The sequence below is a fragment of the Strix aluco genome, chromosome 1 (assembly GCF_031877795.1).
Source record: "Strix aluco isolate bStrAlu1 chromosome 1, bStrAlu1.hap1, whole genome shotgun sequence".
NCBI lineage: Eukaryota > Metazoa > Chordata > Aves > Strigiformes > Strigidae > Strix > Strix aluco.
Window position 1 is genome coordinate 125556419 of NC_133931.1, and position 24862 is coordinate 125581280.

The 24862-nt window shown below is 36.9% G+C and overlaps 1 protein-coding gene across 8 annotated transcripts in view; it reads right to left on the reverse strand.

Moving 5' to 3' along the window:
* Positions 1 to 24862, reverse strand: part of CACNB2 (calcium voltage-gated channel auxiliary subunit beta 2) — a 257991-nt gene that overhangs the window by 12376 nt on the left and 220753 nt on the right. For 6 of the 8 annotated variants that reach the window (XM_074834379.1, XM_074834394.1, XM_074834421.1 and 3 more), the window contains 6 exons: positions 23276 to 23412; positions 21481 to 21557; positions 17426 to 17559; positions 13931 to 14011; positions 13561 to 13619; positions 10349 to 10458 (listed from right to left, as the gene is read on the reverse strand). In XM_074834379.1, coding sequence (XP_074690480.1) covers positions 10349 to 10458; positions 13561 to 13619; positions 13931 to 14011; positions 17426 to 17559; positions 21481 to 21557; positions 23276 to 23412 — 598 coding nt within the window. Of the gene's footprint in view, positions 1 to 10348; positions 10459 to 13560; positions 13620 to 13930; positions 14012 to 17260; positions 17281 to 17425; positions 17560 to 21480; positions 21558 to 23275; positions 23413 to 24862 lie in introns of all 8 variants that reach the window. The other 2 variants (XM_074834404.1, XM_074834442.1) reach the window with 1 other exon arrangement.

Below are 24862 nucleotides of genomic sequence, written 5' to 3' on the forward strand. Positions count from 1 at the left end.
AAGCGAAAATGTTTAACAATACATTACAATAATCTCACCTAAAGTAAAGGCAAAGACACAGCAAAACTGCATTGCCCCATCGTCTCCAGTCCCGATTACGTGTCCCACCCCACACCAGGGGCAATGCTGGGGAGCAGAAGCCTCCGTGACTTCCCTCCAACACACCCAGCTAAGAAGGAAAAAGTCTTGGAGGGCAACATAATCAAGTAAGAGGGAATAAACGCTCTAGTTTAATCCTCAGGTAGTGGGCCAGATGATACCTGGATTACAGGTTTTAATCAAATTTCTAACATAAAGGTAGTTTTGAAAATATATTTCTCTGGTCTCAACCAAATCCCTTAGGCACTAGCTTGTTACATAAAAAGGGGAGGGTGGGAGTGGGAGGATGACAATATTTTGCAGGGAAAGTGGCTGCATGTGTTACTCATGCCTAACAGATGGGGCTCCTGCGAGGGATAAGGCAGAAAGGAGAAGAGAATGTCTGCTGCTCTGCCTGGCGCTCCCGTCTGGGCTCCACTGAAGGGGAGCTGTGGGGTGAGGTGCTGCAGGAAAACAGGGTTTTCCTCTTCCTGCCTGCTGAGGCTCAGTTTAGACAGAATTCAGATGGCTTGAATGCACACACACGTCCAAGTGGTATTTACAGATACAATGTGATGTTTGGAAACCTCAACATAACCAAGATCTATTTATAATGGACTAACATCTCCTGAAATGCAATACTGTAATTATGTGAAAATACAAAACAGATAGTGTCATTTATAAATACCAAATAGGACATGAAAATGTCTATTTCCTCCTCTATTTCTCTGGGCTAGCAAAACAATAGAATTCCTGGAATGATGCTTCTTATGCTGGGTTTAAACTGGAAGTAGATTTTAATGGTCTATGAATGGAAAAGCTTGAAATCAGCGGATTGCAGCAGAAACACGAGCGGATGAACACTGCACAAGCAAGGGAGAGCTGCACTGAGATGACTGCGCCAGGTAGAACTGCAGATGCTCCAGAAGGTGCCACGCAGCAGCGTAGCGTTACTCTCGTCATTAAGCTCCCCTACACTCTGTTACCGAGTAATTGGGATAGTAAGACTGGGCAAAGAAACAGTCTAACATTTATTTTGCCCAGGGGACCAAGCAAGCGTCTCTGCATAGTTCAGAATGGATATCATCACGTCAGGCTGGCGCTAACTTGGATATTTCTGCACTATGCCTCATTACTCAGTGCAACACTATAGGCTTTTACAGCTCTGATCCATACATAGACACTAAGTAAGTGTTCCCTAGGTCTGCTGTTTTATTCAGAACAGACATAAAGAAAACACTCAGCCTTTCTCACAGATAGGATGTGGAACCACTCCATCGCTGGCTATTCAACCCCTCCTGCTGATGGTGTGCCACTCGCAAAACACTTGCGTATTTACTGAGTGGGAGGGATACTGACTCTGTAGCCTGATGCTTAGAGTGGGAGGCAAAACACGTGGATTCCAGTTCTTTCTCCAGAGAAAGTTTAATTACTATGCAAAGTGCGTAAGCTCAGCAGGACCGACTGACAACCATCATAAAGGTGATCATAGCCCTGTCATGGCGATGGAAATTATGAGTTCACGCCTCTGTTAGCAGAGAACAGAAATGAACCCAGACTTCTTTGCATTCTGGTTACAGAACCCAAACCCTTAGTCTTGGATAAAATGAGGACACACAGACACTAACTTCTTATCAGTTCCATGAGTCTAGGAGAAAAAAACCAAACTAGATCAATTCAAACTACAGGTGTGAATAGTTTTAAGGGAAGCAAACTGTATTCTTAAGCAAACAGCTAACTTGCTAAAAAAATATCATTCACCTATCCAGGTATCTTAGTTATTATACAGGTATCTGTAAACTTAAAAGTTTTCTAACACATTGCTACATTGCTTTGTCTCTAGCACATGTTTTGTTTCAATATAGTTATTAATCACAAACATTTCAGCGCAGTACCATGAGAAACTAGAGTGACATGTTGCTCAGAGCTATCTCTAATTTAGAGAAATTAAGAATTCTTCCTCCCTCCGTATATCCTTTGGAAACACTCGGGAAATGTCATTAAAATACTTTGCCAATACTATATAAAAAAATTATTTGTAAGTTAGAATACTGGAAAGTTAGTATCAAACTTCTAACGCAGAACCACCTGGAGAATTCATTAGAGAGGTTCTGACCTTAGATGTTAACAAAACCAAGGCTGGCCCAGCAGGATAAAAGAGCATTTTAAGACAAGTGAGGCTGATAAATGGTAACAGGTTCAGGATCTTCATGCTACTCTTTCCCCATCTGTGTGCAAAAAGAAACGTAGCCACATCCTCATAACCCAAAAGCTCTTGGCTGCTATATTACAGCATTCTGGTTCAAAATGGCTTCAGGTTTAGGAGATTACTTTACCGTATCTGAGGATTTAATGCCTGCAAGTGAGAGTTCTGGACATTTGTCCCAGATATCTTGAAGATAAAATTATAAAGGGACAATCAGAATTTTCCATAACTCATTGAACACCTTTTTTCTTCTCTTTCAACTTGAGACTTTGAAATGGAATGGAAACACACTCTTGATTAAATCCCAATTTTACATTCTTTCACGGCCTCTGTAAGTAGGGAAGGATTCTTATAAGGCTTAGCTAGCACTCTTTTAAGTTTATTTTTAAATTATAGTTGGGGAAGCATTTACTTGAAACTTATCATATAAAACAACTGTCATTAAATTACCAACATGGCGAATACATAATAACATTATCATACAGATATAATGTGTGTATATATATATATAATAAATTGTTACCATAGTTTCAAGCATTCAACTGGCTTTTCACACAGATATCAAGAAATCAAAAATACAAGATTGAAATTTGCACTGATAATCCACTGCTATTTGTTCAAGCATTTATGCTTCATTTTCAGAAGACAAAACTCTGGGATATCAACCTAATGATGTGAATGGGAGCTCCGTACATTTCCTAGAGACAACTTTCCAAAGGTAGGCACTCAATTGCACATGTAAATTGGGTGCATGTAATGTCTGACAGGTTATTGCATATGCACATAGAAAGCAAATAAACAGATTCCCAGACAGTTGACTGCAATTGATTTACCATATACATGACGACGTATTTTACATCAGCATTCACACGTCTGTGTTAGAATATGTAGATTAGGTGCACATGCCTTAGAAATTTACAGTGGAAAACCTAATCTTTAGTGTTTACTTGTCAATCTCAACTTTATTTTTAGAACGACTTGAAAACAAATAAGGGAAACCAGCAAGATCTTCTAGAAGAAATACTTAGCAACACAGCACAGGATTGGCTTTTGTCTATCAGTGAGCCAGTTATGAGAAACACACGGTGGTTCTGTGAGGTACAATAAAGCACTGAACACAAAACAGCAGGAAAAGTAATTTGCAAGCTTGTATACATACCCAAAACATCTGGATAGGGAGAGCATTAATGAAGCAAAGAATGGAAAAAGCCAAGACAATCAGGTTCTTGTACAAAGCATATAGCATGAGGTAAGGTTATAACAAGCGTAACATACACAGAAACAAGAAGAAAAAGGTTTGGGTCCTTTTGACGAAGAAATGCAGCAAAAGCACAAAGCTGGTTCAGCAGTTTCTGCAAATGGCATACGTACATACAGAAATTTAACTAAGCCAACAGGGACTGATTTTCAGGTGAATGAGATTTAACCATGTACTGTATCTTCTTGGAGAGAAAAATCTTTTCAAAATTACAGATTTCTTCTAGGCTTTTAAAGAAATTAATCAATTGCCCTTTCCTTAAATTTAGTTCTAGCATTTCACATATTAAGCACATAACAGTATTGACAAGTAAACATTTCTCCAAATACGAAACAAGCTTTCATATAGGAGAGGAATAAAACTGTACCGTCCTCCTAAATCTTTATGACTCAGACACTATTTTTATAAAATCCTTGCATTCCTTAATTTTACACTAGACTATTCAGCATTGCTTTCCAATTAGTCAAATCCCAAGTCTATTTTTAACTGATTCCTTTACAGAAGCAAACCTTCAGTCGACAGGTGTGTGTAGCATTAAGCCCATTGAGACCTCCCTATAATCCTGTAAATCCAGTCCTCATGGCAATTCCTACTCCTGATGATCACATTGTTTGTCTATGCCTCCTTGAAATTAATTCTGGATTATCTATTATATCAGTTCCAAATAATGGTGCTCACTCCACTATTTACTGTGCTATGCACAATTATTAACAACATGCACAATACTGCAAACCTATATGGGGTGATAAGGTAAGAGTTCTCAAAAAGAGGTTCATTTATTTCCCAGAAAAAAGTATTTGGTATTAATACATCAAGCACATTACCTTTGCACTACATTAACTCATTGATAGAACACTTACTAAAATGATACTTACATAAAAACCAACAATATATTTTCAAAAGTATAAGAAATAGCCTTTTCTGCTGCAGTTACAACTGCTGCTCAGGAACGTGAGCATAACTGAGGGGTAAATCAGTAGTTTGACTGCCTAGCTGCATGAGCTACCACTACACAAAGGTGAGTGAGTAAAGGAATAGCTTCCCATTAAACTTGGAAGGGGGGGGGGAGGGATTTGGATTAACATAAAGCAGTTCTGCAGAGTCATATTGCCGTAATAAAAAGCCATTTTTAAATGCTCCTGGATGTAGAAGTAAACACATGGGTCTCAGTCCACGCACCACTGACTGTTCAAGGAGGAGAGAGACAGAGAGCATATCATCTCCCTCGTGTCCCCACAGTGGTGCAGTCAGGAGACCCATTCAGAGCAAAACAAAACAAACCAAAACAAACCCTATTTTTAATTAACAAGATCAAATTTTATTGCAACAAGTACCATTTTAAAATACCTGGACCAAAACTAAGTCATTGTAGATAGTCTGGACAAAAAAAATCAGTGTTTGCCAAAATTCTTATTTTTGCAGTGGTTTGGAGAAAAGGCCCTATTATTCTTATTTTCTACAAGGGAAAATGTAGGTATAGAAAGAATTCACTTCCCAGACCCCTTAGCAGAACTGCAGCAGATACTAGAAAAGAACTAACATAACCCAAGTCCCAACTCTATGATTTATCTATGACTGAAACTTGTATTAGAAGAGAATATTATTTGGCTGCAAAGCTAGTACTAATAAAGTAGGAAATTCCAAGATAGCTCTCTTAAATCAAACCTTTTGTGGTCTGCACAGCATGCTTGAACATATAATAAAGTTGTTTCTGTAAGGCTGCTGTTTCAATCAGTACTCAACTCCATACACTGTCAACTGATAAGCAGCTATTTAATCATTTACTTTCTCTTCATTGCCAAATATGTGTTTCACGTTTCATTTAGAGCACATTGTTCTAATCTTTCTCTGAAAACAGAATGAATAAATTATTTGTGGTCTAAACTATTTTATGGCACTTACTGTGGTGGTATTTTACTGATGCAATAAAATGATTTTTCACTTTGAAACATCCCAGTTAGGTGAGAAGCTGGAATTACTTGTATTTTCAAGACAGAAAATCGATCACAAAGAATAATCACAAGTTATCACTAATTAGGGGGGGGTGTCAATTTCAGAAATGTAGTGTTTGATTCTTCAGAGTAATTACCATAGTAAAAATTACATTCAAACTAGAAAAATGGAAGCCATCCTACAGGAAATCCTGATTTCTGGGGATTCTTTCTTCCAAAATGTAACCTTGAAGCTTCTTTTAGAAGTCAGTACTAAGACTCAGGACATTCCTGATGCTGCTCTGTACTGTCAGTACATCATATCAGTATTGATCTGAGAGAAGGGAAAAATTCTTTGAACTGGGCTGGGAATGAAAAGAATAGATCCCCAGTTAAATGTCTGCAAAGAGGAGAGCCCAAAATAAGAGGACTTCTGGGGAATGAGGAGCCATAAGGCTGGTATTTCACAAGGTACCCAACAGTAGTTCCAGTAGTCCATAAAGTACTGCCTGGTTTCCATCTGCAGTTTCCATATCAGTGCATTACCATGCAACATGCTGATTTTGATGACATACATTATTGTTTGAGAGGTTCAAAGCCTGAATCTCAGTTTCAGCCACAATACTTAGTACTTCTACAAATCATGATTGAGGCGTGCAGAAAACACCGTGAAAAAAACCAGCCATCTTTATAAAGCCTGTAAATAACTAGTCCAATACTGTATAGGAATTCTTTATCAGAAGCAGCAAAAGCCATTATTGCATTGGGCTCTTCAGTTAATCCAGCAAAAATAGAGTCTCCCTTTGCACCCCTCAGCACTGCACCTCACGTCTGTCTGAGCGAGTTAGGACTGCCACTGGCAGTGTGGGAGGCAGCGTGGAGGGGCCTGGCAGGAAAGGGAGCAAGGGGATGCCCCTTCCCTCTGTGCCTCCACTCTCCGCTGGCACCGGCTCTGGCTCCAGGCAAGGGCAGTCACCACGCTGCAGGTGCAGCATGCTCTGCACTACCTTGGTGAGCTTTACAGGGTGCCACCTCTGGCACCGAGCCCTCAGGGGTGTCGAGGGGGCTACTTGTTGGCGCTGGGTGGGGTGTGCAGACTGCTGGGATTCAGGAGAGGCCCGTGGCACATCATGCTGCAGTGTTGTAGCTTACAAGCTATTGGGTTGTAGGCAGCAGACCCCCCTCTCCCACTGGGGCTATCATTTTTTTTCAACAGAGAATCAACATCTGCTGAACCAACAGCGATAGACAAGTGCTTAGTATGCTTAAGACTGAAATTCAGATCCCTGTTCTAAACCAGATACAGCAGAAGCTTGACTCTGCGTGCCCTACATCCCAAATGTGTGTTTTAATTACTGGGGTATGAGTGCTTTGGAGGGAAGAAGATGGGTGATGAAGGAGTTTCCTCTTTATGATCAGGAATTCAATCTCGGATTCAATAAATCTCTCCTGTTAAAATCAATTGATTTAGTGCCACAAAAGGTTTTGGTCAAATCACTCTTTCTGTCCTGCTCCCCCGAAAATTAACTTGAAAGTGCCCTATTGTGCTTTTAGAGAACTTGATTTGCCTTCCTGAAGTTTCTTGCCTCATATATTGTACAAGTTTCATAGCAAGCAAAACAGCAATTCACTGAGCAATTCCAATTCCCCACAATAGTTTGTACATTTAAAAAAAAAACTAAGGCAGAGGACTGGTGGACATGTAGTCTGCAAACACATAACCGAAGACTGAATCACAGCATACGTAACCTAAATATACTAAAAAGTTGCACAGTTAACCTTCTTACTATTACTTCCTAAACTTTATTTTGCACAACTTGAGTTTGTAAATCTAATAATACTCTTTGAATAGCATTTTTTGTTGACTTATAGCAAATTCATCACACAAACTGAAAAATAGAAATTCCACAATATGGTGTGATATTGCCACTCACCTCTGCTACTTAAGCCAACTAAGTACTCACAGCAGTGGTATGTTGTCATCTTCCTTGTGAACCACTGCTAGAAGAGGCCACCTACCAGCAGGCTACAATGATATTTTCTGATTCTGACTCTATTTCTACCTTGAGATACACTGCAGGCTGTAACACTCCTTATACTTTCTTTCTTTTGCCTTGCACAAGGGTTTTCCCATCACCTTACAAAAGCAGCTGCCTTTTCTGACTCCAGGTTGTTTTATCATATCTCGGTTTTCCTCCCTGACTTCCTTCCTGGCTGGTTTTTGTCCTCCCATGGTTTACCCCATGTCTGGAGCACAGACCCTGGAGGTACTTCACCAGTGGATTCAACTACTCCAGCTCCCACCCTGTAACTCCAAACTTTTCCATATGGATTTTCACTACTTGCCTTTCTCCCTTAGCCCAGCCACCTGCTCCTCCAGTTGAACATCTTTAAAGTAAACAACTTTTTACTCCACACTCCATGCTGCACAGCAAAGTAGGGATTGAAAGCTGAGAGATGAGCACCTTCCTGCTTTAGTTCTGCTTGGCTGACCTGATCCAGTCTGCTGGGGGCAGGTTCTGCTCAGCATCATTGCTGGACCTTGTCTAGGGAGAGCCGAGTCTTTAAGCAATTTAGATGCAAAGCTTGTCATGTGTTAATGGCAGCTTCTCATAATTTGGTCAAGTTTTCTCAGAGATTTTCCTAACAAATGCCCAGAAACAGGTAACTGAAATATTGTTCAATTCACCTCCAAACTTGAAAACCCTGCTACATTATTAGAAGTACGGGATTATTACAGGTTCTGAAAGAAAAGGTTTTGATAATATTTTAACATAGGTAAAATTAATTTTTACCCTAACTTCATTGTTAAAATGACCTAGTTGCTCTAATATTTCCCAAGATAATTCAAAATTATTTTATAAATCAGTTAATTTTTAGAACATTTGTAAGCAACTGAAAACCTGGTATGTAGCAGGAAATCTTAGGTAATAATAATAGGCCTGTTACAAAAACTAGAGAGACATATTTATCTATCCACATATTTACATATACAGATAATCACTGTGATCTTTTGGGTGTCTCCAACCGAGGTTCTGTCAGAACTTCCATTTTAAATACCTCTATCAAAAAAAATACCTTGACCTAAAGAAAAGATGTTGATGTTCTTAAGGTTAAGATTCTCCATGAGATAAAGGTGTACATGATTGGGCTGCATTTATTTTTTATAGATTTTTTTTCCTGTATAAATCTTTGTGATAGCTGATTTACACATATGAAAATAATTTTGCATGAGGAATAGATGATATTTTTTTTTACTGCTGCATATATTTGTGCAGTATTGCACAAAATTCCACATGCTTTGATGTTCAGGTTGGGAAATTAATCACCATGGTTCTGTTTGTTGCACGACTGGGTGACCTCCACCCTTATTACCAATTTTCAGTTCTATTCAAAATAAGTGACACTTTATCTTTTCATTAGATTATTAAACAGACTTTGATGACAAGACTGAAATTCACATAGAGGAATATTCTTGTGTGTAAAGATATTCATTATGTTGTTACAGTACATTGCATTTTGATATTTGAAAACACTTAAAATAAGACATACTTGGAAACTATCAGACTACTTGCAAGTAAAGATTCACAGCCTCCACACAGCTGAAAGCAAGGGTTTTAAAAAGCAAATTTTCAAGAAAGGGAAGTCAAACTCTTTAAGGCAGAGAAGCACATTCTAAGAAGGACAGCTATACTAGGCAAATGTTAAGTATTCAGTCAAAGTACAGGTGTACTCAGAAATTTTGTTATAAAATTGATAAAGAACCCATTTAGTAGGATGAATGAGACTCCTTTCCTGTTCCACAAAATTTCCAAGGTTTCAAGATACAATCCTGTGTTCAGGGGAAGCCAAGCTCTCTCAAAGCCTGCTAAGAGAAATCTGCAGCCTTTTAAAGACAGAAACCTGACTGGAACATTCACCTGCAACCTTGGACAATCAAGTTCAAGTTTCTCCTTTTTGTATCTGAGGAGGGACTGGAACTTGGGTGTCCCATATCTCAGCTGAGTGCCCTAACACGAGTACATAGACTCCTGGCGAGATTCATTTCAGTTACCTCCTGGTGCATCTACACAAGGAATGAGCCAGCAGCAGCAGCAGAATCTCGGATATAGTACACCTTGTGCTAGAGGAAAGGCTGAGGTCAGTCCACATGAGTGACCACCTTTTCCTGTTTACTCTGAGGGCATTTTGGGATGACAAGATCCAGTGTAGCCCTCGGTACCGTAGATGGTGACATTTAGTTAAAACTTCCCAGCTAAGCTTGTTTTTCTTTCTGGTTAATAAACATTTAATTAATTATGCAACTGGACAAGCTTCAGTACAACGAGACCCCTGTAAGATGACAGATATGTACGCTACAATCCTAGCTATACAGTTTTTTAAAAACACCTCCCCTTTTCCATCCTTCATTTTTTGTAATAATTCTTCTATGAGACTAACTATTTCTCGTAGTTTAAACTCATACAAAATTCAGAAGATGTGTACTTCAATATTTTTTTTCAGGTCTAATATTAGTAGCTATCATTACTACTAATCTTATCAAAGATAACGCGTAATATCAATAATATCCATATAATTTCAGGTATTCTGAAACTGTCATTTCTATTTAACCAGAATAGTATCTCTTGAGATTTTATTTACCTTATGGAAGGTTACTTCTCCCCACTGAGGAAAAGAGCAAAACATGAAAACTGAACATAAGCAAGATAAACCAAAATCAGCACTATATGAAGTTTACCTGGTAGTGATTTTAAAATAATTTCTAGTGCCAGGGCTTCTGAATTCTGATTTTCTCACACCAGAGAGAAAGCTATTTTTAGCTTACAGATATGAATAGAGAGCAAATTTGTAGATAGCATCGTTACAGGTACTTACCCAAGCTTGATCTTGTGTTGGATCGCTCTATTATCGCATGCTTACTGGGGTTGTTTAACACTGAGCGTTTGGCAAGCGAGATGTCTGCTGTGACTCGTGTAATTGATATACTGCAAAAATAAAATACAGTAAAATAGAACAGACTGTTATTTATCTTGCAGGGATGTGGGGAGAAAGAGAGACTCATTTAACACTAAAAGATGGCTAAGACTACAGGAAAACAAGTTCTTCTCAGCAGCACAATATGCTTTGTACGATGTGAGCAGAGAAGAAACTTTAGCTAAATAATACTGTTACAAGAACTGCTGATAACACATCCCCCTTACTGCATGGTGCTGAAATGCAGTATGCCCACTGACTGCAAAAGCTACAGTGTCTGGGGAGGGGGGGAGCAAGAGCAGGTCAGACGTGCTACAGAAGATGGGACTTCCCTGGGGGGTCCAGGCCTGACGTGGCTAGACTTTGCACCAGTATTCCCTGTGTCATATCCCTGTGCCCATATCCCAATACGAATAGGCTGGTTTCTCCATTCCCTAATTTTGATTAATCTGTTGAAAGGTGTTGAATGACAGTCTGGCTTACTTTAACCATACGTATAAGGCATATAGGGATATGCAGAGTTAACAGGTAAAGGTAAGGTTTAGCAGGGAAACTAGTACATCCATATAACTCTTATTTTTATTGTTCAGTTTACTAGCGTGTTTTTTAATATTTTTTAACAGAGCGCAAGAGTTACCTATAATTTTCCAGAAAGATCCAGCAATATGCTGGCCACCTAAAAATGGGGACTGCAACACAGAGAAGCATGCAAATGAAAACTCTGGGCTGCGTATCTGGCAGGCTCAGATTTGTGTTTATGAGAAAATATGAGCCAAGAAAGAAGTGGTTACTTCCAGTTGTTTGCACTGACCTGCTACATAACCTTCTGCATACTCTTCCTCCTAGGAAAATAGCTAACTCGATTTGTTTTGCTTTACAGGGTCAAAATGCACCCTTTGGATAAATTCCCTTTCAAACTCTCTGGTCTAATGAGGTTAAGGGGTCACATTTTTCCAGTGCTGAGTTAAACCAGACTGATGATATTCCCTTGTTCTTCCTTGTATGATTTTACTTGTAATTTAAAAGGAGGAAATGGATTTGCTAAGGACAGGGAGGGCTTCTCTCCAGCAAGCACAGTCAGATGCTGTTCATCTGAAACATAACCAAATAGGTCATTTCCCAGCGAGCTCAACATGTGTATATATTTATCTAAAACTCTACAAAATGTAACAAAGCCAGAAGTTAACTCGGAAAAACAGAATTATCTGCACAATACTGATTAGCAACATAATTTTGGAAATTTAGACATGATTTAACTTAAGCTAAAAACACAACAAAAGATTGTGATTTCTGGCACAGCTCCTCACAGATAATGCCACTAGTCTTAAAATGAAATCCAATATGTAATTTGGTGTACTCATTAGTTATCTTTTATTTGCTAGTTGATGAACATTACAAACTTTCACAGATTTTTGGTTTTTGTTTTGGTGTTTGTTTTTCCCTCCTGCCAGTCTTCCTTCCTACATGCAATAGAAAATAATTTTTCCCTTTTTCAAATGCAATCATGGTATATTGAATAAAGCTAGATTTATCAGTCTAAAAATACTATTTTCCATTTTAAGATCTTTTAACGTCTTCTTAAGGTCATTTTTGAGATACGTCTTTTGAGATACGTAACACCAGGAAGAACAAGTCTGCTCTCAAAACAAAGGGTATATACGTTCATAGAGTGAAACAATTGCAATGAGAGTGGGCACGAGTTGACAGCAGAGTGGCAGTGAAAGCAGCAGCATGAATCTAAGAATCTCTTGTACAATTCTGTTGAGGACCTTGAGTACCAATTCAGATTGCTACTGAAGTTTGGGATGCTTCAGTCTGGTACCATAGACATCAATTGCATGGACAGTATTTGTGGATTCACCCTGCCACAATCGGATCTACAACTGAAAATCAGATATGCTCTAAAATACTTTAAGATATGAAGACTCAATAACTTTTTTCTGCTTGCAACACTCACACTTTTGTTAACTTCCAATTCTGAAGCTACATATCTAAGATTTGATAACCCTGACTAATATAAAGAGGGATTAGGTATCAACATCATCATTCTGACTGAGAAAATCCAACGGTTTAAACCACAATGTCTGGTACTTTAAAGAGGTGAAGCTATTGACAGAAAGCCTCAAGCTCCCTCTTTAAAGTTTGACAGCACCAGGACAGATAGAATAGTGTTACTGTTCTGCCCCCTTTCAAACTAAACAGAACATTCATGGAAGTTACAGATACTACAAGAAGTCCTTTCCATTTTCTCAATTTCTCCCCCGCTAAAATGTCAACTCACTAGCACATATTAATTTGGGTCTTGATCCAGTAGTAATATAATCACATGTGGAGAGTGCACCTGATGTCTCTGGTCCATGGGTCCATGATGTCTGAATTACAGAACATGCTTTTAGTTTGACATTTGTACTACAGTAGTGCTTGGAGGCTCACATACAAATCAGATTGGACCTTGCCTAGTGAGCTGTGGGGGACAGGCTGTAACAGCACTCAGATCAAAACCCAGCAAAGTGCAGCTTGTCTGCTACCAAGGGTGACCATATTTCAGCAAGGTGGGGGGGACTGTCCCCCTCCTCAGCAGTCCTTTCGAAACTTCCCATTATAGAGTCCTGCACTACTGTCAAACCAAGGGATCAAGAGTTTGACAACCATATACATTAGATGGTATGAAACTTGTATCACTCTTTCCAAGTTATATGCCACTGTAAGGAAATAGAGCTGAGGAGGAATGGTGGCCCTCCTCAGCTTGTACAGAACTCAGGAAGCACTGATGAGGTATCACTTGAAAAATACTTAAAGTAACTTTTTAAGAGTACACATTTATTAAATCTGTAGATACATATTTAGCAATTTGGAGTGTCAATGTCACAGTCAACAAGAAGAAGACATCCTTTATTCCACTCTCAAAAAATATATGCCCCTGAACGCTTCCCACTCCAACACAGCCTCAGCGTGCTCTGCTGAGGAAACTTCCAATCACACTATAGTCCACTGATCAAGGAATTAGCTGCCGTTCCTAATTTGCTACAAAAAGAATGTCATTATTTCTTAAAAGCCTGGAAGTACCTAAACAGGATCTGAACTCAAGTAGATTTGCATTGCAAAGTACTTACCGCCCTTCGAATCTATGTTTTAAAAAATCAAATAATGCTTTTTGCATCATATCTGTTACCTAGAAGCAAACAAACAACAAATTAATAATCATATAGGAAATTCATAATACTTGATGCTAATAATAATATGTAATAAAGTTGACAGTAAACCTTATATTTGAGCAATGGGATTGGAATGTAATTTATTCTTAAATCTGAATTCTGTATGAAATAAATTACAAATAAGCAGCTGTCTAGTAGAAGTAACAGCTGTCTAGATTTTTGTCTATGATATAAATTATGTTATTCAGCTTAACTACCTTTGAATATTCAAATACAAACAAAGCATAATATTTTTGGCAAAATAAAATCATTCACAACAATCACTTACTTCATATCCCTTCAGAGAAGGCCCCACTAAAACTACTGGTCGCATAGAAGGCACTACATCATAGGGAGGAATGTGCTCTGTCTGCAAAACAGAAAAAGCTTTCAGCATCACAGCACCTAGAGAAAGTGTTACACATTACTTACAATATTAGGAACTCTGAATTTCCAGTGATGTCACCAACACAGGAATCATGGATTTATTAACTTTTCCTAAGAAGCGGTAGTACAAGATAAGAACATAATAGGTTCATGGATTTCTTTTGAAAAAGCTTTTCTTTGACTTTTGATTTTCCTACTGTTTTCATATTTGCTCTGAACAGCTATAAACCCATTATTCTGGAGACATTCACCTGTCCCACTCCTAACTGGTAAACTGAAAAGGTTATTTCCAACAGTTAATGATTCGAAATGATTGACTCTAGAGCTGTGACGTCTGTTTCCCACCAAAATTTTATGTAGGCAAATTATGAAAGAGAAAACTACAACAAAAAGGGATGGGAAAAGCCCAATGCATCTCTTTAGGTTCAGATCTGCCCACTGCTTGACAAAACATTGTGACACCACTGCAAATTCCCATGGGAGCACTCATAGTCTGACTTCCACATTTGCATCCGCAATTCACTTGCAAATGAAATCAAAATAATGACTGATCCAGTTAGTATTTCTAGAAAATTTTCATAAACAGAGCTTGGGATAGCAATCCTTCCACTTTGGGAAGTTCCTGTCACCACCCAAGAATGGGTTCTGTAGTATGATATTCACCAAACTACTTACTGATGTATCATGCACAATTTATAAAAGTATTTTAAAATACAAAGCTAAAAGATTGCCTGCTTCGAAAGATTGCAAACATTTTTATATTGTTATCAAAATAAAATACAAAAAAATTAAACTGGATTTTTTTTCTTTAATAGATGGCTATTCAATATATAGCACGAAGAATGAGTCTTATCAGAAAGATTTTTTGTTTGCAAAGGAGAGTTTGGTTTATTTTTGTCTTGGGGAAAAAAATGATTGAAATCCAAACCCAGGAATATGTGGGTGATATAGAAAAAGGTATGCCAGATCTGTTTTTCAGATGCCTACATAGTACAAATACATCAGTCAAGATCACAGAATACAGTCACTGTTTGTTGCTTCAGTAGTCAACGTATCCCAAGGTGTTTCACAATAATAATAAAATAAGTATATACATTCCAAAACACAAAAACACAAAGACAGACATTAATAGAGTGACAGCACAAAATGCTACACAAGCAGCAGTCTAAAGCAGTCTAAAACATGGAATATATTTGTGAATGTTTTTCAACATAATTTATCTTTTTTTTTTTGTTACCTGTAGCTTCACCAGATAATTAGTAACATAAGAATGAATACCAGTGCCCAAGGCATCATAAGCATGTGAAATTAATTTACTTTACACAGTGGAGAATCCGACTCAACACATTTCAAAGCAAACCCCTGCAATTATGCTGTGCCGATATCAAAATGCAGCCCTCCACTATTCTTGCTAATATTAATAATAATCTGATAAGTGTGTTAGAGACAGATCCTAAGAAAAATTCATTACTGATGTGTAAGTGCTTATAGCATGAGTGTCCTGATGCAACAGATCTTTGTCTTAATGTGGCTGACTCAACCAAAGGTATCCATGCTAGAAGTTAACCAGCTATTTGAAAATTAGCGAAAGCACAGAAATTACCTTATTTGATGGAATATGGGGTATTTTTAAAATCTGTTCTGTTGACACAGGCATTTTTTTCTCTCTAATCTTTACAGCTTGAAGTAATAAAGCTGTCAGCAGAAAACTGAGTAAAAGTTATCAAATGGAAGCATTAAAGTTCTTTAATTTAGCATTAGAGAATCTAATATTTTCTAAGGGACTGGCACTGAGCAACACCGCTTCCACTTGGAGATTCAAGTTCAAATATGAACTTGGAATAAAAACTAGCATATTTTTGCTCAGTGGTTTGACTCTGTAGATTAGTTTGGGGTGCCCATCCAGCATTTCCTGTAAATGTCATTATTACAAAACCCACTATAGCCAGTAATGATTCTGGTATGGAAGAAAAGAGACACCACAGAATGAAGAGAGAGATGGGACTAGCCACCATCCAGGTCCAAGGGTTAATCTAGAAGCTGTGTCTTCAAAAGATGCTTATGCAGATAGCATCCAGTACAAGTCAACAGGTATTATTCTTCCTCAGCATTTATCTTATAAATATGATTAAGTAAGAAATTACTCAGAAGCAAGAAACTGCTGTTGATTTCCATAGTGGGCTGTGGATGACATGGTACTTAACAGACCCTACTGAAGCAAATACTGGTGACTTTGGAAATGAGAAGGATCCAATATTATTTAAAAGAGTTCAATAAGAAAAGAGAGAAAGAAAAAAAGTTTTATTTACTAAACATGAGAGCATCCACAGCACGGGCAGCAACATCACTTGGCATGGTTTATAAGCACTATAACAGCCTGTTACCCATAGATTTGAGTGCTTAAAACCGAACGAATAAGAGCTATGAAGATTAAAGATTTAAATACAAAAAAGTAGAAATGTGGTATTTCACTGCATAGTTTGGCTGCTACTTAATGTCTTGGTAACTTATTCCAGCAAAGATCTTAGAAATGTATTGCAGTCTGCTCTAACAGGATGACAGTTGCATAATTCTGTAGTTATCTGGGTTATCTATGGAGAGACATTGGATCTCCTGGGAACCACCAGTACCATTTCCAATAGCTGAGATACTAAAAAAGTCTGACTGATGGATGGCAAGAACATTTGGCTGATAATTTATACATGACAAGAGGAAAAACTCAAAGTACACTGTCAAAACAAGACTGCAGTTTTCCGCTGGTCTTGTGCACCTGCAGATTTTGCACCCAGTGAATTAGAAGTTTAAATACTGACTAAATTAAAGATACAATGGTTTTGACTGTTTGTTTTCTAAGTACAATCTGAATATCTGATTACATTCCAATAATTATTTTAATAGACTGAGTTATAAGGAAAAAAAAAAAAAACTCGAGAAAGAGAAAGAATAAGCATGCACTAGAGAGGTGCATTATATGGATTTGTTAGAACTAAATTTCTCAAACTTTTAGAAGGCCTTCTAAGTGTGTCCTATTATTCCATCAAAAAGGATAAGTACTGTAGCAGAGTTTCATGGATGCACTGAATTGGAGACTGTTTGTTTTCTTGTACTGAATCCACTAACAGATGGATACATTTCTTCCTTAATTCTAGAGTAGCTGCACTGTTAATCTGGGGTAATAATGCTAATGATGCCAGTGGCAGGATAAACACAGGTAATGTTGATATAAACTTACCGATTTCTGCTTCTGCTTAGCTACAGCAGCATGGAAAAGAAACAAAGAACAACAAAGCATGCATGTTATTGGCTTGTCAAAGGACGCAGACAGTTAACAGGACTAGAAATGTGACGCAGTGCAGGTGAGCAGGTGGACAGATGGGAGCTTGGAAGTTGGTGTTACCTTCTTAAAGAAGGGCATTCTTTTCTCTTTGGAGTGGGGTGATGTTACACTGTTTGCACTGGGTTTGGGGGAGCGATGGTTTGCTGGAATATCATTTTCTTCTGCATCTAAGCCAGTGGCATCTATGTCTATAGCTATATACAGACAAACAATTCAGAATTATCAGATGACAGGGAAAGTAAAGATAGGTTAAAAAGGAAATAACAGGTAAAGAAAAATAAAACTGTCCAGAGTAATAAATAAATAAAAAATAAAAAATCAACCATGAGTACAAAACACAATAAAACAAAGGGAAAAATTTAAAGGTGCAGTACATTAGGATTAGAAGACAGAAGGCAATCTGTAACAGCTACTATAACATTTCCTCCGATCCCCTTTTACACAGCTACATTAGACATACACAGAATTACTCTTATGAAACAAAGCAATGGCCAAGTTCATTCTTGTTACACCAGTGTAAACCCAAACTAGTTCACTGAAATAGATAAGACTTTCACCAATGTAAACACAGAACTTGGCCAACAACATTTGAAGTACTTTATAGCAGTGAACACTTAATTCAAAATGGGTATCGTTAACTGAAATTTGAAATGTCACTAGCATGTCTATAGGAAATTAAGAAACAGAAGAAAAATCACTTTTGAAGAGAAAACCAGCCTGATACTGGTATAATAATATCTACATTTATCTTGGGGTGGACTACAATTGGCATTTTTAACCATTTTAACAGTAGCCATAAGATCCATTTATTAGAAATAATAAAACCAGACCTACTAATAGTGAAAACTAAAAAGAATGGGTAGCAGAAGAGAGGAAATTGATCCCAGCTTGTCTCAGAGACCTGGATCCTGTTGTAAAGAGTGAGGATGTAGGCAGAGCAAAATGGAAGTGAATACAATAAACCACTGCTGTTCAACCTCTGCACCAAAACAACACACAGCACACAACGTTTATGCCATAAATATAAAATATTTACCCTCTTTACTGAAGAAGTAAAAACAGTTTAAGCAAAAATCATAACGGACTCAGAAATAAATACATTTTCAAAACACAAAGCCATGTTATCCTGAATGCTTGAGTCCAACAGATACCTGCCAGCTACGTCCGAAACCAAAACAAACCAAACAAAAAAAACCTTCTTGTTTACAATGCTAAATGCTGATCTTAAGTTTGTCTTCAGAAAGCAAGTACATACATAAAAGCGATCCACAAACATGCTGTACAACATGACCCTTGTGTGTAAAGATCTTACCCACCTCTTGACACACTCTGGTAATGCATGTTTATCTTGTTGAGCCATTATGTTGAACTGAATCTAAATCTAAATACATCTATAAGCAGTATCATTTGCATTGACTTTATCCAAACCCATAATTAATCATTTCAAACTATTATGGAACCACCTTAGTGACCTGCTTTCAGCTGCTTGATGCGTAGGACATCAACCAATACAGCAGCATGTGCTATTAAACTATGCAACAAATAAATATTTCTGTCAAGCCCACGTGCAGCTACTGATTTAAGAGACACTTGGGACAGTGATCTCTTCTATTTGAGTAAAGTGTATTTTCTCATTTGAATTATCCACAGATCTAATGCCATGAAGCCTGACAATCCCCGAGTTACAAAACTGTGTCTTTGAGCCTGCCCTTGCCAGGAAAGACTGTGAGTAGATCCACACCATGTTTATATACTCCTGCTCCTAAAAACAGCCACAGAAATCACATAACATTTTCTTCTAGCCACACTGTTCCTTCATCCTCTTCGTAAGTATAAAAAGAAGATATTATCTTTTCTTGAATACAGGCGAGCAGAGATGCTATAAATCACTCCTAGTAAAGCATATTAAAACTCCTTCAGTTCTACATTCAACTAAAATAATCAGTAAAGAAAAACCAGGGTTGTTAAGTTTGTCCTGTATAAAAGAAATGCAGCATTTGGTCAGCTAGATATCAATATCTCCTTTTTTCATTCTCAGTCTTCACACTATGTAACATCTTCCGTGATAGTTCTTTTACATATCTTTAGTTCACTGGGATTTTTTAAAGGACATTTTCACCATTATCCTCATTCTGTTTGGTGGTCCATGAAGATTGTATGGATTGATTATATATATATTGATAATAATGATTATATATATATTGATAGTATTGATTACTTAAATGGCTATGAGCCTCCTTTTCATTTGTTTTTCACTGGTTCTTCATCTTGTTTGGGTTTTGTTTTTGTTGCACTAGTTTATGTAGGAAAAAAAATCCCTGACTCAAAGTCAAAAAATAAAGTTAACTTACTCAGTTAAAATCTCTTAATTTCATTAAATAATTTATGTATTTGTCATTTTCATTTTTTTACTTTCAAAAAGAGGAGGCCTGGGTATAATAATTGAACTGTACTTCAGAGTAATTTGAATTCTTGTGTAGTCACAAACTATGACTCTTTCACCCTTCTTGGGATGTCTTAAGATAAATAAAATAACTACTGCAGACCCAAACCTTTAAGATCACAGAATAAGCTAATGCGCACTATTCATAAATATTCTCCAAATCTTCAAGGTAACTGAATAAGATTTACCAGATTTCCTTCTTTCTCCAGAAAACCATGTTTCTGAAAACTACTGTCTGAAGAAATGATTCAATGCAATGAAAATTACAGGATGGCTAGCAATCAGTCAGTTGGTAACCTAAGTATGCTATCAGTTCTCTTACAACATGAATGTTCTGTGCAACATTTTGGAAATTTCATATGTACTGATCTCCAAGTGTTTTTAGGATACAAAAGAATATTATAGCATTTCAGATGCTCTAACTATAAAATTACAACATAGTCCATGGACAATTTTACTGCAAAAATGCAGCTGTTGAAAAGGTGGGCCTTAACAGTAAATATGACTGTTTAAAGCCATCGTAAAATAAAAGATGAAGGTAGGTTCTACAGACTTGTGATGAACACATATTAGTAAACTAAAAATATATTTGAAAAAAAAAAGCAACAGAGGTAGGGAACTTAAGTGGAATTTTGATAAACAAACTGCAGTTGTAATGAAGTTGGTTGTTACAAACAAATTCATGGTTTCACAAGAAAGACAGATATATTTTTCAATTAATTTAATCAAATGAAGCTACTACCATAGCTTGATTGAATTCCTCTGTCTCTCTCTTAATGTCTATGTAAATACTTTAAAATCTTCAGGTTCATTTTAAGATGCCTGGCTCTGTAGGCCAGGCTCCGTATAAACTAATATGATTGGAAAATACATGTCTTTGCCTCCCTAGACAAGGCACTAGCAACATTCACTAATATTGTCTGGTTTTAGGTATTCAAAATGTACATTTTCTCTCTCAGGAGAAGACAAAACATTCAGCAATGCAGCATCTGAATTTAGTAGATTTTTTTTTTTTTTTTTTTTTTTTGGTAATCTTCTGCTATGTTTTTTTCAAGGAGCTAATGCCAGTTTCCTCCACCAAGTCTCCATGTATTTGCTTCATACCTCTTGATTCCAACCTAAGTTAAATGTCTGTTGATGCTCTAAATACAAAACAGTATTTGTGAAAAACTTGTCAGAAAAGGCAAAAAATATGCTAGAATTATGTGAAGCACACCCTCATTATCAGAACTGTGAAACTAAACTTTTCTGTTGTAAAATAATGCCATTCTTGATGCTACAACAGAAACCTCTTGGGAATTGTTATTCTTACTGCTGCTTCTTCTCCTGTACCAGAAGATATTTCTTGTTCAGCAGCAGTGCTAAGACCAGACCAAACCTCTAACTATCCTACTGAAATGCAGCCTCATTATTTTATCATGTCTTTGTTAAAAAACACCATGGTAAAAGCAAAGAGGGAATTTTGTGCATTAACAGCCCTATCATTGCCTGAACTTGCTGGCATTGACTCCATTACTTCAAACCTACCCAAACCAGTCTTACAGGGCAACGCAACAACCCAACCTTATCCCTATGAAGTACAGGGAATAAGAAAATAGGACTAAACATATATATAAATTTTAACAGATTAGGTGCCTGAGTCTGTAAACTGAAGGGTTCATGACCTACTCACCAGATGATGGAGGCGTCGATTTTCTGGAACTAGGAACGATGTCACCCAAACTGGATGAAGAGTTTCCTCCTGATTTACTGGAGTAAAGCAACAAATTAGTTTGAAGTTTCATAGCTTTCTCAGTATTTATTCTAGTTTATTTATTACTTGCCTTCTAAATGAGCTGCCAGCTAGGAGACAAACAGTGTTTCTGGCAGTGGTATAAAATATACATCTTACACAAAATGTGTATACATTCTCAGAACTGAGGAACTGAAAACATCAATCATGCTCCTTGTTCTGCTGTGCAACTTCATTCTACTGCATATACTCTCACTACCCCATGACCTTAATGCGATCCAATTACTAATATGGCTACTGATATATAATTATTAATATTATTGCTCATTACTAAAACTAATTCTTAAGCCAGTGAGCACATCTGTTTACTTTAACAGAAGAGTTATTGGTAGCTCCCTAATGAAAACGATAGTGTGTTCACGTAACATCTTTTCAATTTCATTAAAGTACAAGTTCTTTTGCTGTCTCAATACAAGGTAGCACTTGGGAAAAACAAAGTCTCTCAAATGAGGATAAAGAAACTAGAGTTTTATCAAGTTCTGCTTTGTGAAAACCTATCCAAGTTGTGAAAATGAAACAGTATTTTTAGTCATTTTATTTCTGTTACCATAACGAGAAAAGCACTGAAAAGAACGCAAGAAAGGCTATTTCACTCTTCAAATAATTCATGTGATACTACTAGTTTCCACTTTCTCCGTCTTAAAATATTAATAAGCACTAAGTAAATGCATTTGCGGCGTAGGACAGTGTTATCTCCAGTGAGAAGCTCTGGAGAATGGAAGCCTTTACAATTTGGAAAGGAACCAAATCACTGGGTCAGATTTGGCTGCATCAGAAGCGTCACGAGAGAAATAAGGAACCTGACATCCTCGTGCCGAGGACAGCACATCTATAGGAAAGGCATTTCACAGCACTGCAGCATCCCAGTCTCCTAGCGCAGACATGCTCTTCAAACAAAGCTGCCCTTCCTATTGAAGCAGGAAAGTCTTTCTGGCTTCCCAAGTGTTTCCCAGCTGTTTTCTCAATTCCAGGCCCATCCCATTCAGACATACTGTCCTACATACCCAAAGGGAAGCAAGTGGCATTTGCTTCCACATATGTTAAAGTTTACCGGAAAACTACTTTATTAAGAATTCTACAGCAAAGATGACATTATTACCATCTTGCAGTATTGTTCAATACATATAGATACTGAATATTTTTATGTAATTATGGCTGCAGATGAGACAACAAATGACTTGACATGAAACTTCCGTCATAAAATACAGTATTCTTAAAAGCTGTATTTGAAGGCAATGAATTTGACAAGACCCAAACATTTTTTTCCCTAAGAGTTAATTAACAGGCACTGGCTTTGGTTTACAAATAAATTAATCTTAACATTTTCTGTAATTTCTAAAATCAGCTTTGAAAGTGTTTAGAAATTGCAAGATCATGAAAACAAGTAAAAAATGCTAGAATTTAGGGAGATAGATTTTTAAGTAAAAAATTGTGCTTCCACATAGTAAATGCACTAACTGCAATGTATAGGCCACCACAGACTACCAATCTAAATATCTACTTTCTCTCTCAAATGCCAATGACATTAATTATATAGATAAATATTACTTCCTTCATTGATTCAAAATGTTTGTAGCTGCCATTTACAATAATTATACAGAACTATAGCATACACAGCAGTAACTTTCAAGTGTCACAGCCAATACTACTATTTTTACTGTTTTGTTGTTATTACCTGGAGTAGAATTTTCCTTGTTTTGCCTTTTGTTCATGCTGCAGCCTCATGTTTTCTAGTTTGACTGGGCTTGGTATGAATCCTATTTCACAGCCTTCTTTTACCAACCGTCCTATCCACCAGTCATTATTAAATTTCTACAGACAAAAAAAAAAAGTCATGCACTAAGAAATTACTGTATTTAGGATCATTTTGTTATTATTTTTAATTTGCAGCTAAGCCATTTTATGTAATTCTTCCCTGCATTTAATCACTGTACTATGTTATTATGGCAATGAAGAATTGCGGTAATATTCAGAAATACATTAATATAATTATACGTTGCAAATTATTAAAATGCTACAATACTTCAGCAGAAACCTTCCTTCAATAGACTTAATGATTCTCCCTGGCTGTTATCTCCACCTGTTTTACCATCTTTATTTTTTCTGCTTCACAGTCTTTCCCCCTCATACATGAGAGCTGCTTTTGTTCTCCCAGATATTTCTCCTTGGTGGACGCCAGAAATTTCTTCTGATCTGCTCCTGTAATAATCTATTTTTCTTATTCCTTTATATTCAGTTCTCTATTTAAAATAAAAAATACTACTTCTCAAACTCCCCCGCCTCTGAACTCACTAGAATCTTCTGAAATATGACTACATTCTGCTGCTTATATATGCTCCGCCGCATACAGCTCATGTGATCTTCATCTTAAACATACTATGATAGATACACAAGGAATGATTATCTTTGGATAACTAAAAAACCTTACAATTAGACAAATGCACAAGATAGTCCAATTAACCGAATTTCAGCTCTATGAAACATGAAATAATGACTAATAACATTTATTTGTATACACAGGGGTATGTTTGTTTTGCAGACGTCTGTCAGGGCAGAACTATTTGCTTTTTCCTTTTTCATTTATTCACCATTTTTGGATGAGAATAGGTCACTTATGTATGTCCCCACATGCAATACTCTAGGAGTTCCATGGGAATAACTACTGTCAAATATGAATTTTGGATAATTTGGATTATTTATGAAACTGTAAGAGAACATCCAAATGGGAAGAGAAGTTGCCTTCTTAAATATGAAGCTATGAATATAGTGCATCTTTAATTATTTAATAAGTAGTTTTAACAAGTGTACAGTTAGGAGTAAAGCATGTAAAATGTGTGGGCTCTCATAAAAAGGAATTCATTTCACTGAGAATGCCACATTGGTGGATCAATGATACACAGCCTAAATTGCAGTATTATCTTTATTTTGGCTACTATTGAAATGTTGTGATGCTTGAAACAAACTTAAAGATATTTAGCTAATAAAAAATAAAGATTAAAATAAACTCACTTTTAAGCTCACAATATATAAAGGGATCTGTAACATTCATCCAATGGGATGCCTTTATGAGTAAGAATACCAACGTTTAATAGGGAGCTAATCTGGAATAGCAGTTTCTCAAAGCTGTATTAGACTGAAACTTATTATTAAAATATTAATCTTTCATTTCAGAATGCTAACTAAAGATATGCATGTGTATTTAAAATATGTTGTAGGACAATATAGGTGGAGAAAGACTATAGCAATACAGCCAATGGAGGTT